This window comes from Ambystoma mexicanum, chromosome 4p, assembly GCF_040938575.1.
Source record: "Ambystoma mexicanum isolate Mex_15411 chromosome 4p, UKY_AmexF1_1, whole genome shotgun sequence".
NCBI lineage: Eukaryota > Metazoa > Chordata > Amphibia > Caudata > Ambystomatidae > Ambystoma > Ambystoma mexicanum.
In genome coordinates this window covers 680915816-680937450 of record NC_090927.1, presented here as the reverse complement: position 1 = coordinate 680937450, position 21635 = coordinate 680915816, and the positions used below count along the sequence as shown (strand labels likewise).

General features: G+C 46.6%; 1 protein-coding gene across 15 annotated transcripts in view; it reads right to left on the bottom strand.

Annotated features, from left to right (window-relative positions):
- The window catches only part of RIMS1 (regulating synaptic membrane exocytosis 1), a 1643460-nt gene that overhangs the window by 847760 nt on the left and 774065 nt on the right, over positions 1 to 21635 (bottom strand). For all 15 annotated transcript variants that reach the window (XM_069606225.1, XM_069606227.1, XM_069606239.1 and 12 more), the window contains one exon: positions 5907 to 5974. In XM_069606225.1, the coding sequence (XP_069462326.1) occupies positions 5907 to 5974 (68 nt within the window). The remainder of the gene's footprint in view (positions 1 to 5906; positions 5975 to 21635) is intronic.

Here is a 21635-nt window from a genome sequence, read left to right as displayed (position 1 = left end):
CCCTTTAAAGGTTCAGGAGCAGAGGCTATGAGTGCCGCGACTTCTTCCCACTGATGGCAGTTGTAGCTGGCCAACAGGGTGGTGGAGTTTGCAATCCTTGCTTGATAGGCGGACGTTGAGGCTACTTTCCTGCCGAAACAGAATACTTTTTTGCTCTCCTTGTTGCGAGGAGCTTTGGACGATGACAAGGGTGTTCCAGTCCTCTTACTAGTGTTGGTGACAACTAGGGAGTCTGGCTTCAGATGTCCTCTTATATAGAGAGGGTCAGACTGGGCCGCCCTGAAAAGTTTTTCAACCCTTGGATTGACTTCTCTGGTGAGGTTCGGGTTCACCAGGGACGGATCTATTCTCCGCTGAATGGACTTAAGGATAGGGATGGTCTGGGCAACAGGCCTCCTTTCTCCCACCAACTCTTCTGCAAAGTCCCTTTCCTCCTGGACACCGTGGGTGTCAATGTGGAAATGTTCTGCTGCGCGTGCGAGAACCTCGTTTAGGAGGGGTTGGTTATCGACCGGGGAGTCGGTAACCGGGGTGTCGTTCTCTATCTGGGAATCTACTCTGTATGTTTCCGGGTCCTCCTCTTCCTCTTCCTGGTCCTCATCATCCCCATAGTAGCCCGTCCCGGTTTGCTCTTCTATCATACCAAATTCTTGGTCCTCACAAAAGGAAGCCTCTCCTTGATACAGTGAGTATGGTCTTGCGTATGGTTGTACCTCGAAGGGTTCTGACCTCATCAGAGTTTCAAACCGGGGCGTCTTACTCGGGGGGATAGGATCAGTAGAGCCTGAGAGAGTCGCCCCTTGTGGATCATACGAGAGGAAATGTTCTGGATTTTTATCATAAAAATCTGCCAAAGACAACATTCTTGACATGACCCTATCTATGTCTTCACTGGACCATTTTTTGGAACTGGGGATGACTCTCTCAGCAAGTCTATGGGATTTATCTTGAGTAGCTTTGCTGGTTTTAGACATATCAGCAGACCTGGTCTTGTCTGTCTGTTTAGGGGGAGTGGTGTGTTTCACAGGTGTGGAAGAGTGCAAAGGTTGTTTCTTTTGCTGTTTTCCCCCCTCCCCGTGAGTGGAAAAATGTTTTCCCTGTCCTTTAGTGGCTCCGGAGGTTTTCGACGCCTGGCGTCGAGGATCGGGGGTGGTGTTCCTGTCCTTCGAGCGTGGGGCCTCGCTGGTTTTAACTGCGGGCTCCGACTCCTGGAGCGCGGCCTGGGGGTGGAAGTCGTCTTCGTCTTCTGACGATCGAACTTCTGTTAGCCTAGGGAGCGAGGTACTCTTGGCAAGAGTGGATGATTGGCTGGAGTCATGCAGCGATCTTGATCGAGAGCGCCCAGAGGACACCGAATCGGACCGTTCTGTTTGTGCCTCTTTCCGAGAACTCGACTTCGTCGAGTCTCGGTTGGACTTAGTGTGTTTAGTGTGTGTAGTATGTGAAGCGCTTGTGTCGCCGGGGGTCTTCCCCATAGCCGCCCTGCCGGACGACCTTCCGAGGTCGGGGATCTGCGCTCGGCTGTCTTTCGACGCCGTAATGCCCTCGCCGTCCGAAAGTACAGCGTCGCTGCCGTCGCTGAAGGCGCCCTCCGCTGCCATGGCCGCCTGCCTGGCGTGGTGGGCCCAACGCTTCGTCGAACGGTCTTTAAGTGTCTTAGGTTTAAACCTACTACACGCTCTGCAGTTCGCTTAGGGGTGGTCCCTCGGCAAGCAGAGATTGCACGTGGCGTGCCTGTCGACCCAAGGGTATTTGCGATTGCACTTGGGGCAGAATTGAAAAGGGGTACCCTCCATACGCACCTTGAGGCAGCGGGCTGTTAAGTGTAGGAAATGTATAAGGTGTACCTATATACCAAGAGTGTAGAGTATGTACCACCCCCCACTCTCCCTACTTGCAGGGCCGAGGCCAGAGGCCTTCCAAGGCCCGGGCCGAGGCCAGCGGCCTTCTGAGGCCCAAGTCCGTCGTGCAGCAGCCGACGGTCGATTTCTTCTCCAGCCGGCGTCGAGTGTCGAAGTTCGACGTTGGGGTGGGGAAGGATGTCAATAGATTATTAAATTACATTTTTAGCAAAAGTATGGCTAAGGCCAGGGGACTCCGCAAAATGCTTCCGACCAGTATTGCGGAAAAAAACAATCTGAGGATCCTAGACGCGTGAGAGATCTTGGGTACAGTGGACGTCACACTAGGGATAGTATTACTGGCACGCCCTGTGTCGACGCCCATTTTCGAGTTTCGAAAAACAAACTGTAATACTCCGCAGCTTCCACTAGATGTCGGCCTATGCACAGCATGTGATCTAAGCAGATTCTACAAGCCTCAGAAATATATATAGATATATATATATAGATATATATATAGGGTTTTGGGCGGGTTGTTTCCCCCCGCATATATGTTACAATTGACCTTCACAATTCGGTCAATTGTGAAAAGGTCAATTGTCATTCGAACAGTTGTAATACGAACAATTCGTATACAACCGTGATTTACAGGAACACTTAGAAATATCCAAAACAATATTCAGGTTCTGATCTTAAAGGTAATCCTAAACCAGAGTATGAGAATATCCGGGATAGCTCTGTACCCAATATGAAGCTGAGTGCAGCTAGTCTTCCGTGTTCATACAGATCCACATGGTGCAACAAAAGTTCTGAGAGGAATGCTGTTGAAAATAAACACTAGAGAAAAACCCGACAGAGACAGTGACACTGTAAAATAGGGAAATGCATGAAGAACACAAGAGAGGAAACAACCCGTACTAGTTGCAAGGAAAAGCTGACATGAGAACAGTGATTCTATCATAAAGTGGTTAAAAAACAACAAAGCCAGGTGGACATACAAGTGTGGGACCTCCAGGACAAATGCCTATCTAGAGCACAAACCAGAATGAGGGGACAGGGTAGAACAAGCATTAAAGGATTTCTTGAGACTTGGTGAGGGAGACACGGTTACAAGAGGGGCCAGACTGCTCGAAGTGGGTGGAAAGGCATGGAACAACTTGCGTAAGAAGACGAGATGTGATTGCCAAGAATAAAATTACAAAGCTTCGAGACAAAGAAGGGTTACAGAGCTCCGAGGCAAAGGAGGGTAACACAGTGAAGGATGGATAACGGAACCGGGAAGAACAGGAGGGCGGAATGGCTGGTCAAATGATAGGCAAACACAAGAACACCAGCACTCACCCCACCTGGGCAAAACACAAACAGGAAAAGGAAGGGGAGAACACACAGTGCAGGGACAAGATAGTGGCATGGGCAGCCTCACCGAACAAAACTAAGCAAGGGTGATCCACAGGCAGACATCAGGAAGGTGGAAGAGGTGAAAGGACAGGAAGAGAAGCAATGAAAGACCCAGTGGAGGGAAGGAGAGAAATACTACACAAGAAGAAAGAAGTGGCGAGAGGATCAGAGGAGGTGAAGCGAGAATAGTTATATCCCAGGAAGAAGCCATTGAGGAAAGAAGATGAAAGTGTGAAGCAGGAACTAGACAAGAAAGTAAAAGAAAGCAGTGAGAAGAAAAGCCTGGACAGTCAGTGAAAGAGAGGAAAGGTGTCCCAGATATGCCCTACATGTGATGGACCAGCAAAGGCAAGAGGCAGTACAACAACATGGTGAAGTGATGAGGGGGTGAAATTAGGTCAATGTAAGGAAGGAGTAGTGAAGACAATGTGAGAGGGGAAGGATCCCCTATAAACAAAAGCATTGCAGAGGCCTGGGGAGGACTGACGGATGGAATTGGAGGATTGTCATGGGAACCCAGACCAAAGTTAACAGTCCCTTCCTCTGAGACTCCATTCAACCTACCAAAGACCACACAGATGTCCTTGGGCTGCAGTTTGTGAACCTCACCTGCCCTCCAGTCGTCAACCATCTTTGGAGGTGGTAGATTGTGAACCCTGGACAAAGGACCTAAAAACAAAAGTTAAGAAGTGGATGATGCCCACAAGACTTGATGAAAGAAGTGTTGAGGGCACTCAAAACATCTCAGACTGAGTGACTTTCTTCCCCTGTTGATTGCAGGCCGTGGCCTCAAACCTTGATACGTTAAATCCAAAACTGACTGAACTGACCTTTTGGTTTAGTTACTGCGCCCAAGGAGAGGTCAACCTGCAATTTTGTTGGCCACTTGTTTCAGGCTGAGAAGCAATATCTATTTGTTTGAATTTAACCCCTTTGCTTTAGATACTTTTCCAAATAGAATTATTTTAAACTGCCACTTTGGGCTATGTGTCCCATTGGTCCCCACTCAGCTTCGTGACAACTGGCAGTATGTCATGCCCTTCTGCAATGTAATCAAGACAATATCTATGAGACCATTACCTTTTCACTTGAAAAATAACCCTACAATCCTTGTCTTTTGGAGAACATGTTCTTTGATCATGTATGAGTGATATTTCATGATCACGTCCTCTGCCCCCCCCCCACACCTTTACCTCCCCTCTGTGTGCCCACCCTGCAATTTGAATCCAGCATAACACTGTGTGAGTGGATCTCGTGAGCAATCTTTGTGAAAAGCTGCTAAAGGAGAACACCCACATTCTCTTCTTTGGTGACTTCAATCAAGCTGTGCAACTCAAGGTATTCACATCAGTGGTGATTAATGAAATACAAGGACCCCTAAAGGAGTGTAGATACTGCTTTCACGCCATGCTGATTTGTTTTCAACGACAGCACAAGGACTTAATTAGATTTATCTGCAGGCAAGCTATGGGATGGTTATTGTGTTACTCTGCCATAAGGTAGAAAAGTCAATACAAAGAGGACTCTACACCTTAGTGCTTGTACAATACATCCTAAATGTTCAAATAGCCATTTTTGCTCTTCCTCCAGTGCTTTACAAGCTTCGCCAATTAGTCGTTTCCAGTGTGATAGCTGGGTCAATGATCAAATGGGACCCTTGCACTTTTAAGAAAAGCTGCATAGATTTTCTTTAAAAAGACAAGAGACCTGACCAAATACCTAATCCTTTATAAAGATCACTAGTAAGTGCGAAATACGTGTCAGAAAAATGGCTTTTTCAACATCAAAGATGTATTGAGCAAGCAACCAGGTGGAGAGTTCCCTCTGTTTACACATGATTTTCCAGGACTTCACACTTCTCAAGTGCCACATTGTGCATTGCTATCACTTAATCTATGGATGCCTTGCACTGACCAGGTTCTTTGTTTGTGTCCTGGATCTCCCTCTCTTTCTTAGTCTCTACAACCAAGTGCAGCCGTCACTTTCTTAAAGGGCAGGTTCACTCAAAAAGTGTATTCTTTTTAAAAAAAAGATGGGCCATAATCAAAATAATATGTAACAAATATTTGTAAAAAAAAGTTCTTAAGCAAAATATTTGGGAAAAGAGGCTCAAAGTTTTGATATGTGAAATGGAATGAATGAAATGGAGCAGCCTCCTCTGTTCATGTTAAGCTTTTCTCTTGTGGCACTAATAGAGCAAAAGCACCCTACTGGGAGCTTTTGCTTATTACTGCCAGGGAGCAACGAATGCTGTCAGGCTCCTGCCCTGTGCTGCTGGTGAGGGCTGCCACCTCCCCTTATTTTGTTTTCTTTTTCCAAATTTTACATAGGAACGTTTTGTTAAAATATTTTTTTTATATATATTTTTCATTATGGCCCATCTTTTTAAACAATACAATTTTTGACTTTTCTAAAGAATCAAATGCCATTGCCAAAACTGATAGTAATTAACTGAGCAGAAATATCATTGATGAGGGAAAGTGCATTGTGAGAGAGTTAAGATAGATGGCCAGCACATATTATATAACAGACCAGCATATGTTCACCAATGGATGCATTAAATGAGAACAAATGTAATTGTACAAAAAACACCCACATTTTCAATATCGGGTCAATTTTTTCAACTAAAGCTAGGATGGTGCAGTCAATTAACAGCAACTTTCTTACCGAACTGATTGGGGATGTCTCCCTGCTGTGCCACGTGGCAGGATCCAACCAATAATAATCCAAGTCACCTTAAAGAGAAAAAAACATAGAAAAAGGTGGTTACATGTACAGCACCATACAAGTAATTCACATACAAACATTTACCATTGGGCTTGTATTTTGCACTGTGAATTCATTATATTTAATTTTGTTAACTTAGGAATCTAGAACACATCTGTGGCTAGAAGCAATTTACACATGAGCAAACATTACACTTACCATTCTTGGATACCGTGCCACTAACACGCAGATATTAGGCATAGCCAGTGTGACAAAGTCACTCAGGGATAATGGACAAATATCCCCAGAGAGGAAGGACATCTTCTTGTATTGCGTAGTGCAAACTACTGGCAGCAAATCCTAGATGACAAGTTAATGACAATAATCATACACGGTCAGAGGCAGGTGTTTTATCGGTCTGTTTACTCTTGATGGTTCCTCTGTAGATACTTCATTACGGTAAGTCAGAGCCAGAGGATTAATTCTCCCCTTAGATCACCCAGTGACAACCGAATGAGGTATTAGACTGCTTGGGTGCCATAAACAGGACCGTGAGGGGCATTATTTGGGCTGTGGGAACAACATCACTATGATTAGGTGGGAGCGCAACTGAGGCTTAAGCAGGAAGGACTTTGCTCTTCAATGCAATATAATTTAGGAGAAGTATATTTCAACTCTCCCTATTAAAAGGGAGACACCCTCATTCGAATTTTAATAAGTTGCCTTGAATCCTGTCTCATGCCAACATGAAAGCTGCCTGTTCCAAGAATGCTGCTACCAAAACCACAAATGAACAAGGCCCTAACTGCTATTTAAAGACTGCTTTGGGAGTGTGCAATGCTGGGTGATGTGATTAAGCTGCCCTAAAAATGTTAACATAATTTAATACTGCACCAATTCTTACTTTTAACAATAATTTTGACTAACAACTATTTCACAAGTTCAAATGAATGTTTCGGCCATTAAAACAAATTATAGGGAGTGAATGCAAAGGTGACACTTGGTTTGACAGTGTAAAACAAAATCACTGGCCAGTGTGATAAAGTCACTGAGGGTGGGGTTGCACCACAATCATAAAAATGTGTCTCCTTCCCCATAGTGCTCTTTGGCTACAAAAAGATAATCTTGAGCTTCTCTCATAAAAGGATATGTCAGTTGGCAAACTGTGTTATGGATGCAAGTTGAACAGGGAAGTATGTAACTGTAATGTAAAAAAGTACATAAAATATTGCTAAATTACACAAGCCCTCTTATCCTGCCTAACTGTTTGGTTAAAAAAAACATCCTTTCTTTAGAAGCAGAATTGCGGGTGATGGGAAAGGGGGCAAGGAAAACGTATAAATTATGGCATGAAAGGCAGAGATAGGGAATGTGCATGAGAGAAAAGGGAAAACTATATTAACAGAGAGAATTACATGAAGAGAAAACTATTAGGCTAATTTATTCCCAACATATTACTGTAACTCTACAAAGCCTAAACACTGCATCCTATTGTATTTGAAAATGAGCTTCAGTCTACACACTTTTGAAGCAATCGGCTCTTCATCAGGGCTTCAGAATCATGTGCTGTTAGTCACATGCAGAGCGCAAATCAAATTTTTATTTTCATTCCATAAGTTTGTATTTGCAGGATCTGACAACCCTTATACAGGAGTTTGAAGTGGACAAAAGAAAGGACCCTTTTCATTTTGAAGTAATCAGACAGTGAAAATAGGAAAGTGAATCCACATTAAAGATATTGAGGAATCTAAGAGATAAGAAACAAACAGGAAACTAAACAGAAATTCTAACAAGTGATAAACAGAAAATTGAACAGAAAACCTAACAAGTTGTGAACACAAGAGGAAACTTACTTAAGAATGTCAGATAGTGACCATCAAAGTTTGCCACTTAAGACACCTCGGGACATTCTGCATTAGACAAGTCGTCCAGACATTTTGAACACTGAATGCAGGTGACATGAGATATGTGTACAACAAACAAACTTTATGGAATAAAGATAATCATTTGATTTGCACAATGCATGTTCCTAACACATGAATCGGATTGCCTGGTGAAGAGCAGATTACTTGAAACATTTGTAGGCTGAAGCTCATTTTCAAATACGATTGGATGTGATACTGTGATTTATGTACAATAATGTTGAGTGTAAAGGGCAATGGAATAATGACATAACCATTTCAGGTTTATGATTGTTTACTTGAAATGAATAGACCCTCAGGATGCAGTACTACATATCACAATACGCTTTTCTATTACAATTTGTAGGGAAGATGTCCCCATTGTGGACAAGTATAGCAGCACTCTAATGTATCCATGAGTGCAGACATCCAGGGTGATAGTACTCAATCTTCCCGCTAGGCTTGCAGTTAAACATTGCATCCTTTTTGCAAAAAATAACAGTAAACCAAAAACATATTTACATGTGAAACCGTTAAATGCGACTCAGGTAAGTGACATAACAAACAGGCTTAGTTCCTAAAAACTTGAAAAAAATTAAAATGGAAATACAAATATTCCCTACAATAAATAGGGAAACAGTTGATACAAATGAATCTGCCCCTCTGAGTTTACACCCACAGCACCGTGGATATATTAAGATCACTGTACCGATATAGCAATGCGACAGGAATGCACCTTTTAATTGCATGAAATAATGTAATAGATTACAAAAACATATCTGTTTTAGAGTTAATACTTTTCTTGCTTTCCTAAATAATACCCTCAACTTGAAAAGATAGGCAGTAAAAAACATCAAAATCGTATTCACAGCCCTAGTTGAATGCAACATTTAGTACACTACTCTTTGTGTTTTAGGTGTTTTGTGGCAAACAGTGTGGGTGTTTATTGTTGACAAATTATTTTGTATAATATAATCATAGTTACTGTCTATTAATGATGCACACTTGCTCAGAGGTATAGACACAGGCGTTTACAGTTGTAGAGGAGCTGGTGGGAATGTCATTGCTAGCTCTTGCTCCCTCACCTCCATCATACTGGAACAGTAGGAGAAGAGCCCTATCTGGGACACCAGGTATCACCCCAATACTGAATCGAGTGTATGAGAGATGTAAGGAAGGCATGGTATCAAACACTAAGACAGACACAAGTGATCGCAGTTCAAGGATGTTTATTAAACTTAACTGGGTTTGAAAAAACGGCTATCTAATCTTAAATCTAAAGATGGGAGCAAGCTACGACCATCAAATAATAACGTAGTCCTAGTGGTGTCTTGTCAAAATAAAAGGGCCTATACTAATAAACCTATTGCCAATCCTTCCTTCTAAATACAAATAGTGTGGGAAACAATGTTATGCAAAAGAAAAGTGTTCAAGAAATGCTACGTCAGTATATTTAAGCCGTTGGCCTCCCTTCACCACGTTTTCAGCACGGTACAAGGTAGCAAACACGAGCTTAGCACAGTCTCTGGCTTCTCTAGCATGAGGATGCAGTTCAAATCTCAGTATCAGGGCCTTCTATTTCAAATTCTCTTTGCCATTCAAAGTCTCTTACTTCAGAGGGCCTGATGCGACAAATAAACCTTCAAAAGTTCCTTTCTACTCAGGATTCTCAAGTACAACTTCTTGAGTGATTTTCGATTCACTTCAGGCCCCCCTCCGCTGATCTCAGACCCACTTTAACACAAAGCTTTCAATTGATTTCTTTTTCTTTCTTTTTTTAATGGTTTGCTGTATAGCAGTTGGACCCACTTCAAATATGCAGGCCCTATACCATATTCCTTTAAAACAGCCATTAACCAGGGCCATTTGACTGAGTCGAAGGCTTTCACTGCATCCAATGAGATTACTGCCACCTCTTGGGAGCCCCCTTCCGTCTGCTCTATAATGTGATGGAACCTCCTAAGGTTGTCGGATATGCTCCTGCGCGGGACATACCCCGTCTGGTCAGGATGTATACGTTTATTTATATCTGGTCTCAACCTATTGGCCATCACTGCTGTGAGTATCTTACTGTTCTGGGTGAGCATTGATAGCAACGTGCCCCTGTCAAACACGTCATTTAACATTGCTAGCATCGGGGGGGAGCAATTTCGACCTGTATTTTTTGTAAAATTCAGTTGTGAGTCCATCCACCCCTGGGGCTTTATTAGTGGTTAGTAGCTTAATCACTTGTTCTAATTCTTCTAACGTATTTGGAGCCTCTAAGTTCTCTCTTTCCACTGCCTCAGGTTTGGGAAGATTGATCTCTGTCAATGTTTCCAGCGCATCAATTTCCTCCCCCTCGATTATATCTGTGCACAATCGCTGATCGTATTCGAAAAAAACATTTGTTCACACCTTCTTGGTTATCTCGTGTCTGCCCATCCATCCCCTGCATTGCTCTGATTGTTTGTCTGGGGGTCTCGCTTTTATACAACCAGGCTAGTAATCTGCCTGGCTTATCTCCTTCTGCGTGCTGCCTTTCTACGTATATTTTGCAGTTTAGGTTGCATAGTCTTTCCCAGTGATCCCTGCAATCTGGTTGTAGTTGGTGTATGGTCTCAGCCTCCTCTGGGAATTCACGCTCTCCCGCATTTTGCTCTCCACTTTCCTTTCTGCGTCATGTAATTCCTGTATTATACCGCCTTGCAACCCTTTTGACTTTGATATTGCCGCCCCCCCTCACCACCACCTTAAATGTTTCCCACAATGTACCAGCCGATCCTACACTACCGGTGTTGTGTTCAAAGTACTCGCGTATTTCTTTCCTCAGGTCTTCTCTAAACACTGTCTTTTAGTGCCTCGGCCCTGAGTCTCCATGTCGGGATTCTCACCTTAGGAGGCAGGTTTTGCCATGTTACTATGAACGGCGCGTGGTCTGAGAGGACCACCGCTTTGTATTCTGTTCTCATAATTTCTCCCGTTAGCTCAGATGCAGCAAATATATAATCTAACCTGGTGTGCAGGTTTAGTGGGGCAGAATAGTGAGAGTATTTCCTGTTCTGTGGATGGTGCATCCTCCACACATCCACTAGTTGAAAATCACTTAATAGGGCCCTTAAGGCCTTAGCTACTGGGGTAAGCCTCTCAACTTTCTCATCTGATCGGTATAGCTTTTGGTCCAATGTGGGGTTAAAGTCCCCCCCCATATAACCGCCCCATCCATATATGGGCTAATCTTGACATATAGGTTCCTAAAGTAGACAGTGGTGTGCTGATTTGGAGCATAAACGTTAATGATGCTCACCTCTCTATTTTCTGCCAACCCTCTTATTAACACCATCCTCCCATCTGTCTATATGGTGGACTGTAATAGATTAAACAGGACATGTGGTGCTATCCACGTTAAAACCCCTCTAGCGTATGCTGAGTACGTTGCTCCAATGGTGGTCACTTTCCATTTCCTCGCCATCACCTCTTGCTTATCTTTGGTCAAGTGAGTTTCCTGTAACAAGGCAATATCTATTTTCTGTCTCTTCAGATACATCATGACCTTATTCCGTTCGATATTATTTAGCCCTCTCACATTCCAGGTCACTATCTTCAGGTCTCCCATCGCATCCGTTCCCTACTCCACCCGCCTCCTCTCCTGTCCTCCTCTTCTTACACAGTGGTTCCCTTTACAACTCCCCAAACTCCCTCGCCCCTCCTCCACTTCAACCCCCGGTTCTCCCACCTCCGTCCTCCCTACCCATCCCAAACTGTTGACCAGCTCCTCCCTTAGATCTCAGGCCCCTCCTTCCTATTACCCCATCTCCCCTTCCCCCCGTTTCCCCAGCCAACCCTAATTGTACAACTCCCCTGCACCCCTCGCTGCCCCCGACTTGAACTACGCCAGCTACGACCCCAGCCGTCCCCAAGTATTTCCCAGTTCCATCCCTGGATCTCAGGCTACCAAGCATCTAGCCCCTTTCCCGGTGATACCGATACTTGGAGCTCTGCCGGAAGATACTGTATTACCAGTATCCCGACTAAACTGCCAATGGGGGGGTGATAGTGTGTCTCCTGGTGCTGCCGATCTAAGCTGCACCTTTGTCTCCTGCATTAAGCTAACAGTATGTTGCACAGTTTATATCTCTCCCGTCTTTGTGTAACCTCTCCCGCTAATCTCGTTATATGTTGTCTTATATTCAAGTCCCAAAGTCAATTTCCTATACATCATTACTGTCAGGGAAACCACTGGTTCACTTATCCGTTCTGCTCTCCGTCTGGTCATCTGCTCCTGCTGGACAGTTCCGTGCGTCCAACCACTCGGCCACGTCCTCCGGAGTCTCAAAAAATAGGGCCTTGTTCTTATGAAACAACTTCAGTTTCGCTGGGTACCACAGCATGTATTTGAAGGCCGCTTCGCGTAGCCTCCTTTTGACCACCACATAATTTAGTCGCTGTCTCTGTACCAAGAAAGTGTAATCTGGGTATGCTGTGATGGTCACAGACGCTCTGTTTATTGTTCCACCTTTTTGAAAGTGCTCCAAGATCTTCTGTCTTTGTAATTCAATATCTTGGTGATGATCGCCATAGGGGGGCTCCCAGTGGTGGCTTCCTAAACAGGGCTCTGTGCGCTCTCTCCACTGCGAACCCCTGGGTGAGCACTCCTCCCTTGATTTCCTGTAACAGCATGGTCTCGACATAGTTAGTCAGGTCTGATCCTTCTCCTTCCGGGAGCCCCACAATTTGCACGTTATTCCTGCGTGCACGTCCTTCTGCTTCTTCCCCCTTGTTTTCTAGGTTGCACGCTAATTGTTGTAGTGTATGAACTGCTTTGGCATTTGCTGTGCAGGTGGCTGTATTAGCCTTCACCTCGGTTTCCAGTCCACTTGTGCGTTCTGCCAGCGCCCTCACGTCTTGCTGCAGCAAATTGATGTCCACACTTACAGCGTCTATCTTAAATTCCAGCAAGGTCTTTAGTTCAGCCATAGCGGTGTTGAGCTTGGTCTCCCATGATGCCTTCAAGTCTGCAATCACTTCCAGGATCTGTTAGTCATTTTGTGCTGGGGTCACTTTGCCCTGCGTGTTCTGTCCCTTGTTTCTAACAGCCTCCATTGTTTGTGGCGATTTGGCAAACTTCTCAATTGTTGGCTGCTTCCCCTTAACTTTAGTAGCTTAGAGGCCATGTCAATTCCAGGAGTGGTCTCTCCGCTTGGGTGGCCAAATTCGTTTCACTCCAATGTCACACGGCACCCAGCTTGAGCCTGCAACCCTAGCCCATGGAGGGCTCTGGCCCGGGCCTAACGTTCCCTTTGGAGGGTCTCGTGCTGTCCAGCTCTGCTGGTGGCACCGTCACTTCTGCATTCCAGCCCCCTTGAATGGCCAGGTGCTATAGCGTCTGGAGCGCTCTGATTGTTGTTATGTTTTTGCTGCTGCACTGTCCAAGGACTGTGCACCATTTTCAGCCTGTGGTAGGGTCTTGAGGCTATCCTTAATATCTGGTTTCCGGGCTCATCCCCCGCCCCATCTGGTGGCTTGGTCTCCCCAGCCAGCGTGCTGCGTTGCTCGGTGTTATTGCTGCCCATGTGGCTGCTCCTTGTGGGGCACTGGGTTCCTGGTGTTATGTACCATCCAGGCTTCAACAGTCATAGGATTGTTCACTACTACATACGATCCAGCTCCAACATTTAAATGTACGACATTGGTTTCCCTACATTCAGTGAAAAGCAAGTTGATGGTAGCATTTACACTAATAGTCATCCGCAGTCCAAATAATCTTCCACCGCAAAGTATACTATTCTTCTGCTGGTGCGGTTGCAGCACTGTTCACATACAGCAGGGGGACTCCTGAGCACCGATCAGGTCTCTCTCTGCCCACACTTGATGTCTCTTCCTGCGTCAGGGTACCTGTGCGCGCCCACCAGCGCGTTCTCAGAATGCCTCCACAGGGCCTTTAGCTCTTGCCGCTCTCTAGAAATTGTTGCATGCTCACTTCTATTTTGCTGTTCCCTGTGGTGTTAGGGTCTCGCCAACCCCACCTCCACTGCTGCCCCAAACAGCACTTCCGGCCCTCCACCTCCATCACTACATGAGCACACCACCACAGTTGTGCTCCTGTGCTTTTGGGCTGTTAGAGCTGAAGGCATGCCCCACTCCATCTGTGGCCGTCTTACAGTGATATTCCTGGTATGGTGTTCCACTCACTGTTCCAGTGTGGTGATGCAATGTGCGTCCCCCACCATGCTGTAGTTTCCGGGTCCGAGTGTCTGTTGGTTTGCCCTAGATCATGGTTTTCCACACTTGGTGCGTTCACTCACGCCCCCTCTCTAGCTCTTGTCCGTGGCTCGGGGCTCTGGATTAATCTTTTAAACAGTCCTGACTTTTTCTTTGTGCAGCTTTCTCACAGGGCTGCCAGCTGGGCAATACTGTTTGTACTGTCTGCCGTCTCAAGCGCTTCAGTCGGGTTCCTGCCCATTTGTCACTCGCTTACTTTATAGCAGCCGAAGGCCACGTTGTGCGGCTCCTGTAACACAGAATCATTAGCACCACCCTGCATTGGCAATCCTCTCCTGCGCACCTAGTTCCCTCCTCCAAATTTTTGATCAGTCCGTGCCCAAAGTAACTCGGGCTGTAGCTGCAGCTTCAGTTTAGCGTTTCAGCTCCTGTTAGTGTTGCCTCTCTCTCGCCACAAAGTATCCTTTTCGCCCTCTGGAGAAGTGCGAACGGACCGCTCCTCTTTGTTTGTGTCCAGTCAGCTCCTTCCGTACACTGTGTAACACTATTTTGGGAGCCAGCCCAAGGGCTTCTGATCAGGGTGTCGGGCTGTGTCGCAGCCCCCAGCTACACCGCAAGGCTATACTTTCCAGACCTTCGGCGCTTGCACCAGACAGTAGCAGTTCTTAGCGCGGTCCTGGTGTCCCCTCTGTACTTACCGCAGCATCCGGGGCTGCCACGTCCCACTGTGTATTCACTTGCCCACACCTATTGTCCGCGTGCTGCCCAATTCTTCACAATTGCTGTGCTTGGTGGCCACGAGTGTCCTGACTCCACTGCCACACAGCATGGTGAGATGTTCTCGGCGACGTCCTTTGTTTCACGAAGCAGGTGTATGCTCCTCCGCCTCCTCCTCCATACTCTGGCAGTGCTTCCAGTTGCTGGGTGTGTGCTGCCTTCGGCTCGCGGCAGCTAGCAGCATGTATGACCAGCTGTTGTACTGCAGTGCCATCCGTTCCTGTAACTCCTTCGTCGTGCTGCTCCTTCCTTTGTCATCAGGCGAGCGCCATTTTAGACTCTTCACCTTTAGATCACGCCACAGTTCTTTGATCACAATGAGGATCTCGTAGCTTGAATCTTCACACAAGATCTTCGCGCTCGGCTTTCCTAGCCACTGTTTTCCTCTGCCTGGACCCACCCAGGTTGCAGCTGCCTCGCCATTGGCCTCCTGGTCCCTGAAGAGGGCCAATCAGCAGCCGGCAGGCGCAGCCGGCCTCCAGCACGAAGGCCGGCACAAAGGCAACTCTTCCTGTCCCAGCCTGTCACTGCCTGCTCTCTGCCTTCTGCCCAAAACCCTGGTCCGTGGCTCTCATAAAGACTCCTACAAGGTACTGTACTTAGCGCTACTGCTAGTGTTATTCTGCTGCACAACTGCCGCCTCGAGTCCTGCCTGCCTCGCAGTTACACCATCACGTGACCTCGACCCTAAAAGACTAACGCATACACGAATGTCCTGTATTTTAGCCTACCGCATGATCCACGTCCTAGCCTCTCTGCTAACTGCCTGCTACTGAAATGTATATGTAGCTACACCATTAGGTCTCCACTCGTTATGGTATTGAAACTTGTACTTTGGATGTCCCTCCCCAATGTCTGCCCACTATGCATGTCCATTTGTGTTCACCTCTACATCGTGCTCTCGCTCTATACTCTGCATCTTAGCACGTCTATCGGCCTAGGATGCTCCCTGCGTGCTTGCCTGTAATACTACTAGGGTCAGCAACTGAATGCCTTACAACTGCATCTAACTGTATCTCTACTGTATAACTCAGGCTTACTCCAAAGTGCTGTTGTGCACCTGTACTTGTATCCACTACCTAATTGCAAATACTCCACTCTAGGCACCTCTGAGAATGTCTGTGGCCTTGCTTTAATATTGTATTGTGCACCTCTAACGTATTACAGAACAGTGCACAAACCCTTTATGATCAGGCTATCCCGACTCTTGCATTAGGATTTAACCCGTCGCATTTTAGCCTTGCTCCTCACCCAAAGTGTCGCTTCAAATGTATACTTTTTTACTGGTATAGACTCTGTTGCTTGCCTTCTTTAATGATGTATTCATGAATCCGCTTGCTTAGCTCAGCACCATTCCTTGGCAATAACCCATTAACTGACCCATATTAATTCAGTGCCTGCCTTACCAACTCTGCATCCCAGCACATTACCTCACCAATCTGGATACTGTGTCACAGGCATCTGCCTTGGTCAGCACACACTGCTCAATCCGTGAGGTCTAACCTCACCACCATGCTCCACAGGACTCTCCTTATCCTTTATTTTTGCATGATTGGACCTACTGCCTTTACTGTTCTGCCACTTCTTGGGATATCACTCTCACACCTACTACATGCCCCCTCGCCATCCTTCCTCTCCTTACCTGACACATCCGGTACATATCCCGGCCCCCACTACCAGCTGCCTCCTAGCCCGGACTCTACCATGGCCTACCCCAAGGATAACCCCCTTGCTCAGTGCTACAGTAGCAACAGAACCAATCAGTATCTTAACAATCCTGCCCTCTGGCTAGAACACTTCGCAAAGAAACCAACTCCGAACCTACCTTGCTCCCTCCTGATTAGAAATAAGAGACTTGGCTCTAGATTCCGCCCAGCTCCCACCCATAGGTACATCTCTAAGCAATCTATTCACACACCACCCCTCTCTCCTTCACATCGCAGCATGGCGAAACCCAACACAACAGCTGCCAAACCACCACAAATCAAGGGCGCCCTCATTAACGCCAGATCCCTTCCTGCTCACGCTCTAGACATCGCTGACCTCATCACAACCCACGAACTTGACTTTATTGCCATATCGGAAACCTGGCTACATGCCGCCTCTGGTCCTGCCTTAGCCCTGGCCTTACCGCCTGACTATGGCATCACGAGATGCGATCGTACCACAACCCACACCAGAGGTGGTGGTGTGGCCTTCATTCACAAAAACTCTCTTGGGCTTAGAGTGTTAACTAATTCTAAGCTAGAATCAGCCGAACTACTTTCAGTCAAACTTCCTCTCACGCCCAACCAAACCACCACCCTTCACCTTATCTACAGACCCCCTGGCCCGGCTCCCTCCTTTGTGGGTGATATGTCCTCCCTACTCCTTGACAAAACCAAAACTAAATCGCAAATTATAATCCTAGGGGACCTCAATCTAGGACTTGGGGACCCCAAAGACTCTTCTGCATCCGACCTTGAGAACGCACTGACTGACCTAGGCTTCTCCCTACACATCCAAAAACCTACCCACTCCAAAGGGAGAACTCTTGACTGGTTAGCCAGTTCCAATTGTAACATTAATGTCCTCTCCAACACCCCCTGTCTATGGTCTGACCACCACATCATTACCTTCAACATTGAAGCAGCCCCGCGCGCCCCAACCCTATCTGCTCCGGCCCTCCCCACCAGAAATAAAAGAGACATAACGAAGGAGAAACTACTCCCACTGCTACTCCCTTCGCTCAATGCCGCCACTTACTCTTGCACTGACCCCACGTCCCTGGCAGACACCTATAATCACACTATGCTCTCTGCCATCAACTCCATCGCCCCTATTAAACTTAGAAAATCCAAACCACGTGCACATCTCAACTCCTGGTTTACACCACAGTTAAGAGTGCTCCGTAAAGCTAAACGCTGTGCTGAAAATCGCTGGAAAAGTCACCCTTCTGACGCGCATAAAGACGGCTTCATCCTCGCCTCCATCATCTACAAAGATGCCATTATCTCAGCCAAAAAGGACTCCTTTAACAACTGTATCCTCCAAGCCGACTCAAACACCAAAGAACTCTTTAAAATTTTAAAAGAACTCGAATCCCCAGCCACCCCCCCTGACACTTGCGTTAAAGACAGCAAATGGTGTGCCAATATTCAGTCGGCCCTTCTGAACAAAATCTGTACTCTCCAATCTAAAATCAAAGACAAACAAGACAGTTTGAAGATGGACAACCGTCCACCCACCTACGCAAGTGCCCCCCCCTTGACTCCCCTAATATCAAACCGTTTGCCTTCTCCTCTCTCACCATCGCTGAGGTAGAAGAAATCATCACGAGAATCAAACCCTCTAACTGCCAAGGTGACCCGTGCCCTGCTGCTATCGTCAAGGACTCGGCCCACGACCTGGCCCCATTCATCACGGCCTTCATCAACTCCTCCTTTAAAACTGGGACAGTCCCTGACAACCTCAAAGACGCTTGGGTGATCCCACTGCTCAAAAAACCAACTCTAGACCCTAGCATACCCACTAATTTTAGACCCATAACCACAGTCCCATTCCTGCTTAAGATTCTGGATCGCGCAGCATATCTGCAGATCCAAGACCACTTGGAATCCAATAATCTCCTTGGCTCACGGCAATCTGGATTCCGCCCTAGACATGGGACAGAAACGGCCTTGATAGATTTAAAAACCCAAATTGAGATCTTGAAAGATAATGGAAAACTAGCTCTGCTTCTTCTCCTAGACCTCTCTGCAGCCTTTGATTTGATCAATCACCAAATCCTATGCCGGCACCTTCACACTGCTGCCCATTTCTCAGACTCCGCCTCAGCTTGGATCAAATCCTTCCTGAGCAACAGATCCATGAGGGTCTTCTCACCTTCTGCAGCCGCTGACCCTGCTCCCATTCACTGTGGCGTTCCACAAGGATCTTGTGTGTCACCGACACTTTATAATGTTTTCACTAAGCCGCTCTTTGATGTGCTTGATTATCTGGGTGTCTCATATACTAACTATGCTGACGACACTCAGATACTCATTCCCATCACAGGCGACTACCTAGTTGACACTAAGGCCCTGAATAACATTTATTTGGTCATCCAGGCCTGGATGGCCCAACATGAATTATGTCTCAATGACGACAAGACAGAGCTTGTCATCCTGGGTTCACCGCAACGTCTTGGTAAGCTAGATCCGTCCTACCAGGCATTCATCATAGATGGTAACTCCATCAAAGTCTCCAAAGACACTAAAACATTAGGTTTTTACCTGGACGCCACCCTCTCCTTGACCCGACAAACTAATGCTGTTAGATCAGCGTCAGCATACACGTGCAAACTCATTGCAGCTTGCAGACCATTCCTGACCACCCCGAACAGTATCACCTTGGCTAGAACGCTCATCATGTCTAAGATTGACTATTGTAGCGCGCTATATCTAGGGACCAGCAAAGGGAATCTAAATAAACTCCAAGTCACCCAGAACAATGCCATCAGGGCAGCCTTAAACATTCCCAGAAACCACCACATCTCCGAATCTAGATCCAACCTACACTGGCTTCCTGTCAAACAAAGAATAGCACTGAAAACACTTGCCCTCACGCACAAATGCCTAGCCAGCAAGGCCCCCCCCTACCTGTGCAACAGGCTCTCCTTCCACTCCTCCACCCGACCGCAAAGAACTGCTCAGCTCCATAGCCTCGCTATCCCTAGGTTCAAACTGCAAAAAGCGGGGGGTACGAGCTTCCCTGTCCTTGCCTCCAAGCTGTGGAATACCCTCCCTGTCACCATCAGATCTGAAAACACCCTGAACACTTTCAAGCTAAAAACCAAACTTTGGCTTTTTGATCAGAACTAGGCTCCTCTGCCTCTAGGCCTATCTGCGAACTCTTACTGTTAGATGTATATAATCATGTTTGCACATTCACTTGTATATAACAATCTTGTATGTAAATTTTGTATTTAACCATGTATGTTGACTTCCTGTATGTATATTAACCTAAGTTGCGCCCAGATGCCCTTGGGCCTGATGGTGCGCGTTACAAATAAATAAAATACAAATACAAATACAAAGGCCATTATGTGGTAACCCACATATTCACACGATGGTGCCGTCATTTTCAGCCCATTCACTTCGATCTAAAAGCATGCATATGCAAGGATAGTTCAGGATCAGCAGGAGACTGTTGTAGACTCGACTTATCACATGGCTCCCTCAGCCACGCCCCCCCCAAATCTTTCTATTGACCTCTCTATGTCAGGTTCGGACCAAATCCATGTACTTTTCCAAACTTTCTCTACTTCATCGAAATCAAAGACTTTTGACTGTGCGCTGGATTTGACTTGACCCATCACAGGACCACTTTGATTCACATTTATTTGTTCTTTTTCAATTGATCTCCCTCTGCTGGGCTCAGACCAACTTTATCTACTTTTATCAATTCTCAGCTGGGTACCTTACAGAGACCTTCGATTGAGAACCCATGCAGTGCCAGACCACTCTGTCAAAGGTATTGTATCTTGCATTAAAGTTCAATCACTCATCAGCAGTTTAACGACATTCGTGTCTCTTATCACGCGCGTTTTAACAATGTTCATTCCAGTGCTCGCTATACAATGATGCTGCTTGCAACCTTGGTTTCAAAACAGACCGGTCTTGTATCGTTCTCTGCAACTCACCGCCTGTGTTGTTTTCACTGAGCGGGGTTGTTCTTGGAGCCAAGGACACTACCACGGTGGCTGGAGATTCTCCCCGCCTTGATTACTGATGCGGGAAGGCCCCGGGTACCTCCGACACACAATGTAGGAGTCTTCAGCCTGGTTTCCTGGTCTTACGTTTTCTCTCGAGGTTTCGTGGAAGGAACAGTTCCTTGTCAAAAAGGTCAAGGGAACTTCTCTCCTTGCAACCCTCTTCTGTTTTGCCATCTTTCTCCTCTCGTTAAACTGCCATCTTGGAACTGCTGTTTCCTTGTGTGCTTTGCCTCGCTCAGAGTGTGCTATCGTGCTCCGCCTTTTATCTGTGTGGGGACGTTTAAAAGGAAGTCAGGTGTGAGTGATTGTCAATAATTGCCTGACCTTGCCTAATCATAGTATTGGGACATGTCAGGCACACTGGTCGGGTGTTAGTCTGTTTTCCCTTAGAGCATGCTGTTAGTGTAAAGTGTTTGTGTTATAAAAGGGTAGGTAGAGTTCCTAAATATCCTACCGGGTAGGATGGAGTTAAGGTGTTACAGGGAAGGGGATACCGCGTCTCACCATCCAGTTTCCCACTCCCACTCCCCGAAAACCCCTCACCCAGGCGATCCTACCGCACTGACCCACCCACAGGAACTGGATCCAAAAGCAATGGCCATGCCCTGGCCACCTGGATGACAGATCCCCTGGGACTAGTAGGTGAGGCACCTCCTGGTTTCTCACAGAGACGATATGCACTCAGACAACCGTATCGAATGTACCCTTGCACTGAGAGGGTGGAAGAATGTCTGTGCACACATTTAACGCTCACCTGGTATCCACAGGGACACCACTCAGCCTGTCTGGACCTCCCACGACCTCAAACCCTTCCCTGGAATCTGTTCGGCTGGAGACTGTGCCTGAGGATTTCTGGATTTAAACTCTTGTCTCTGGGTGCTTAACCCCCTCTTCCCTTGGGGACCAAACCTTCCCCTATGTCCTCACCTCACCTTGTTTTCTAGTGTTGTGTGCTCTCCGTCCTGCTCCTTCGGTGCAGGGGTGCGTCGGTCGATGAGGGCACTATGCCACCTAGTTGCTTCACTGGTGCAGCCCGATTGGGTCTGACAAGGTAGGTTTGATGATTTGTACTGAATT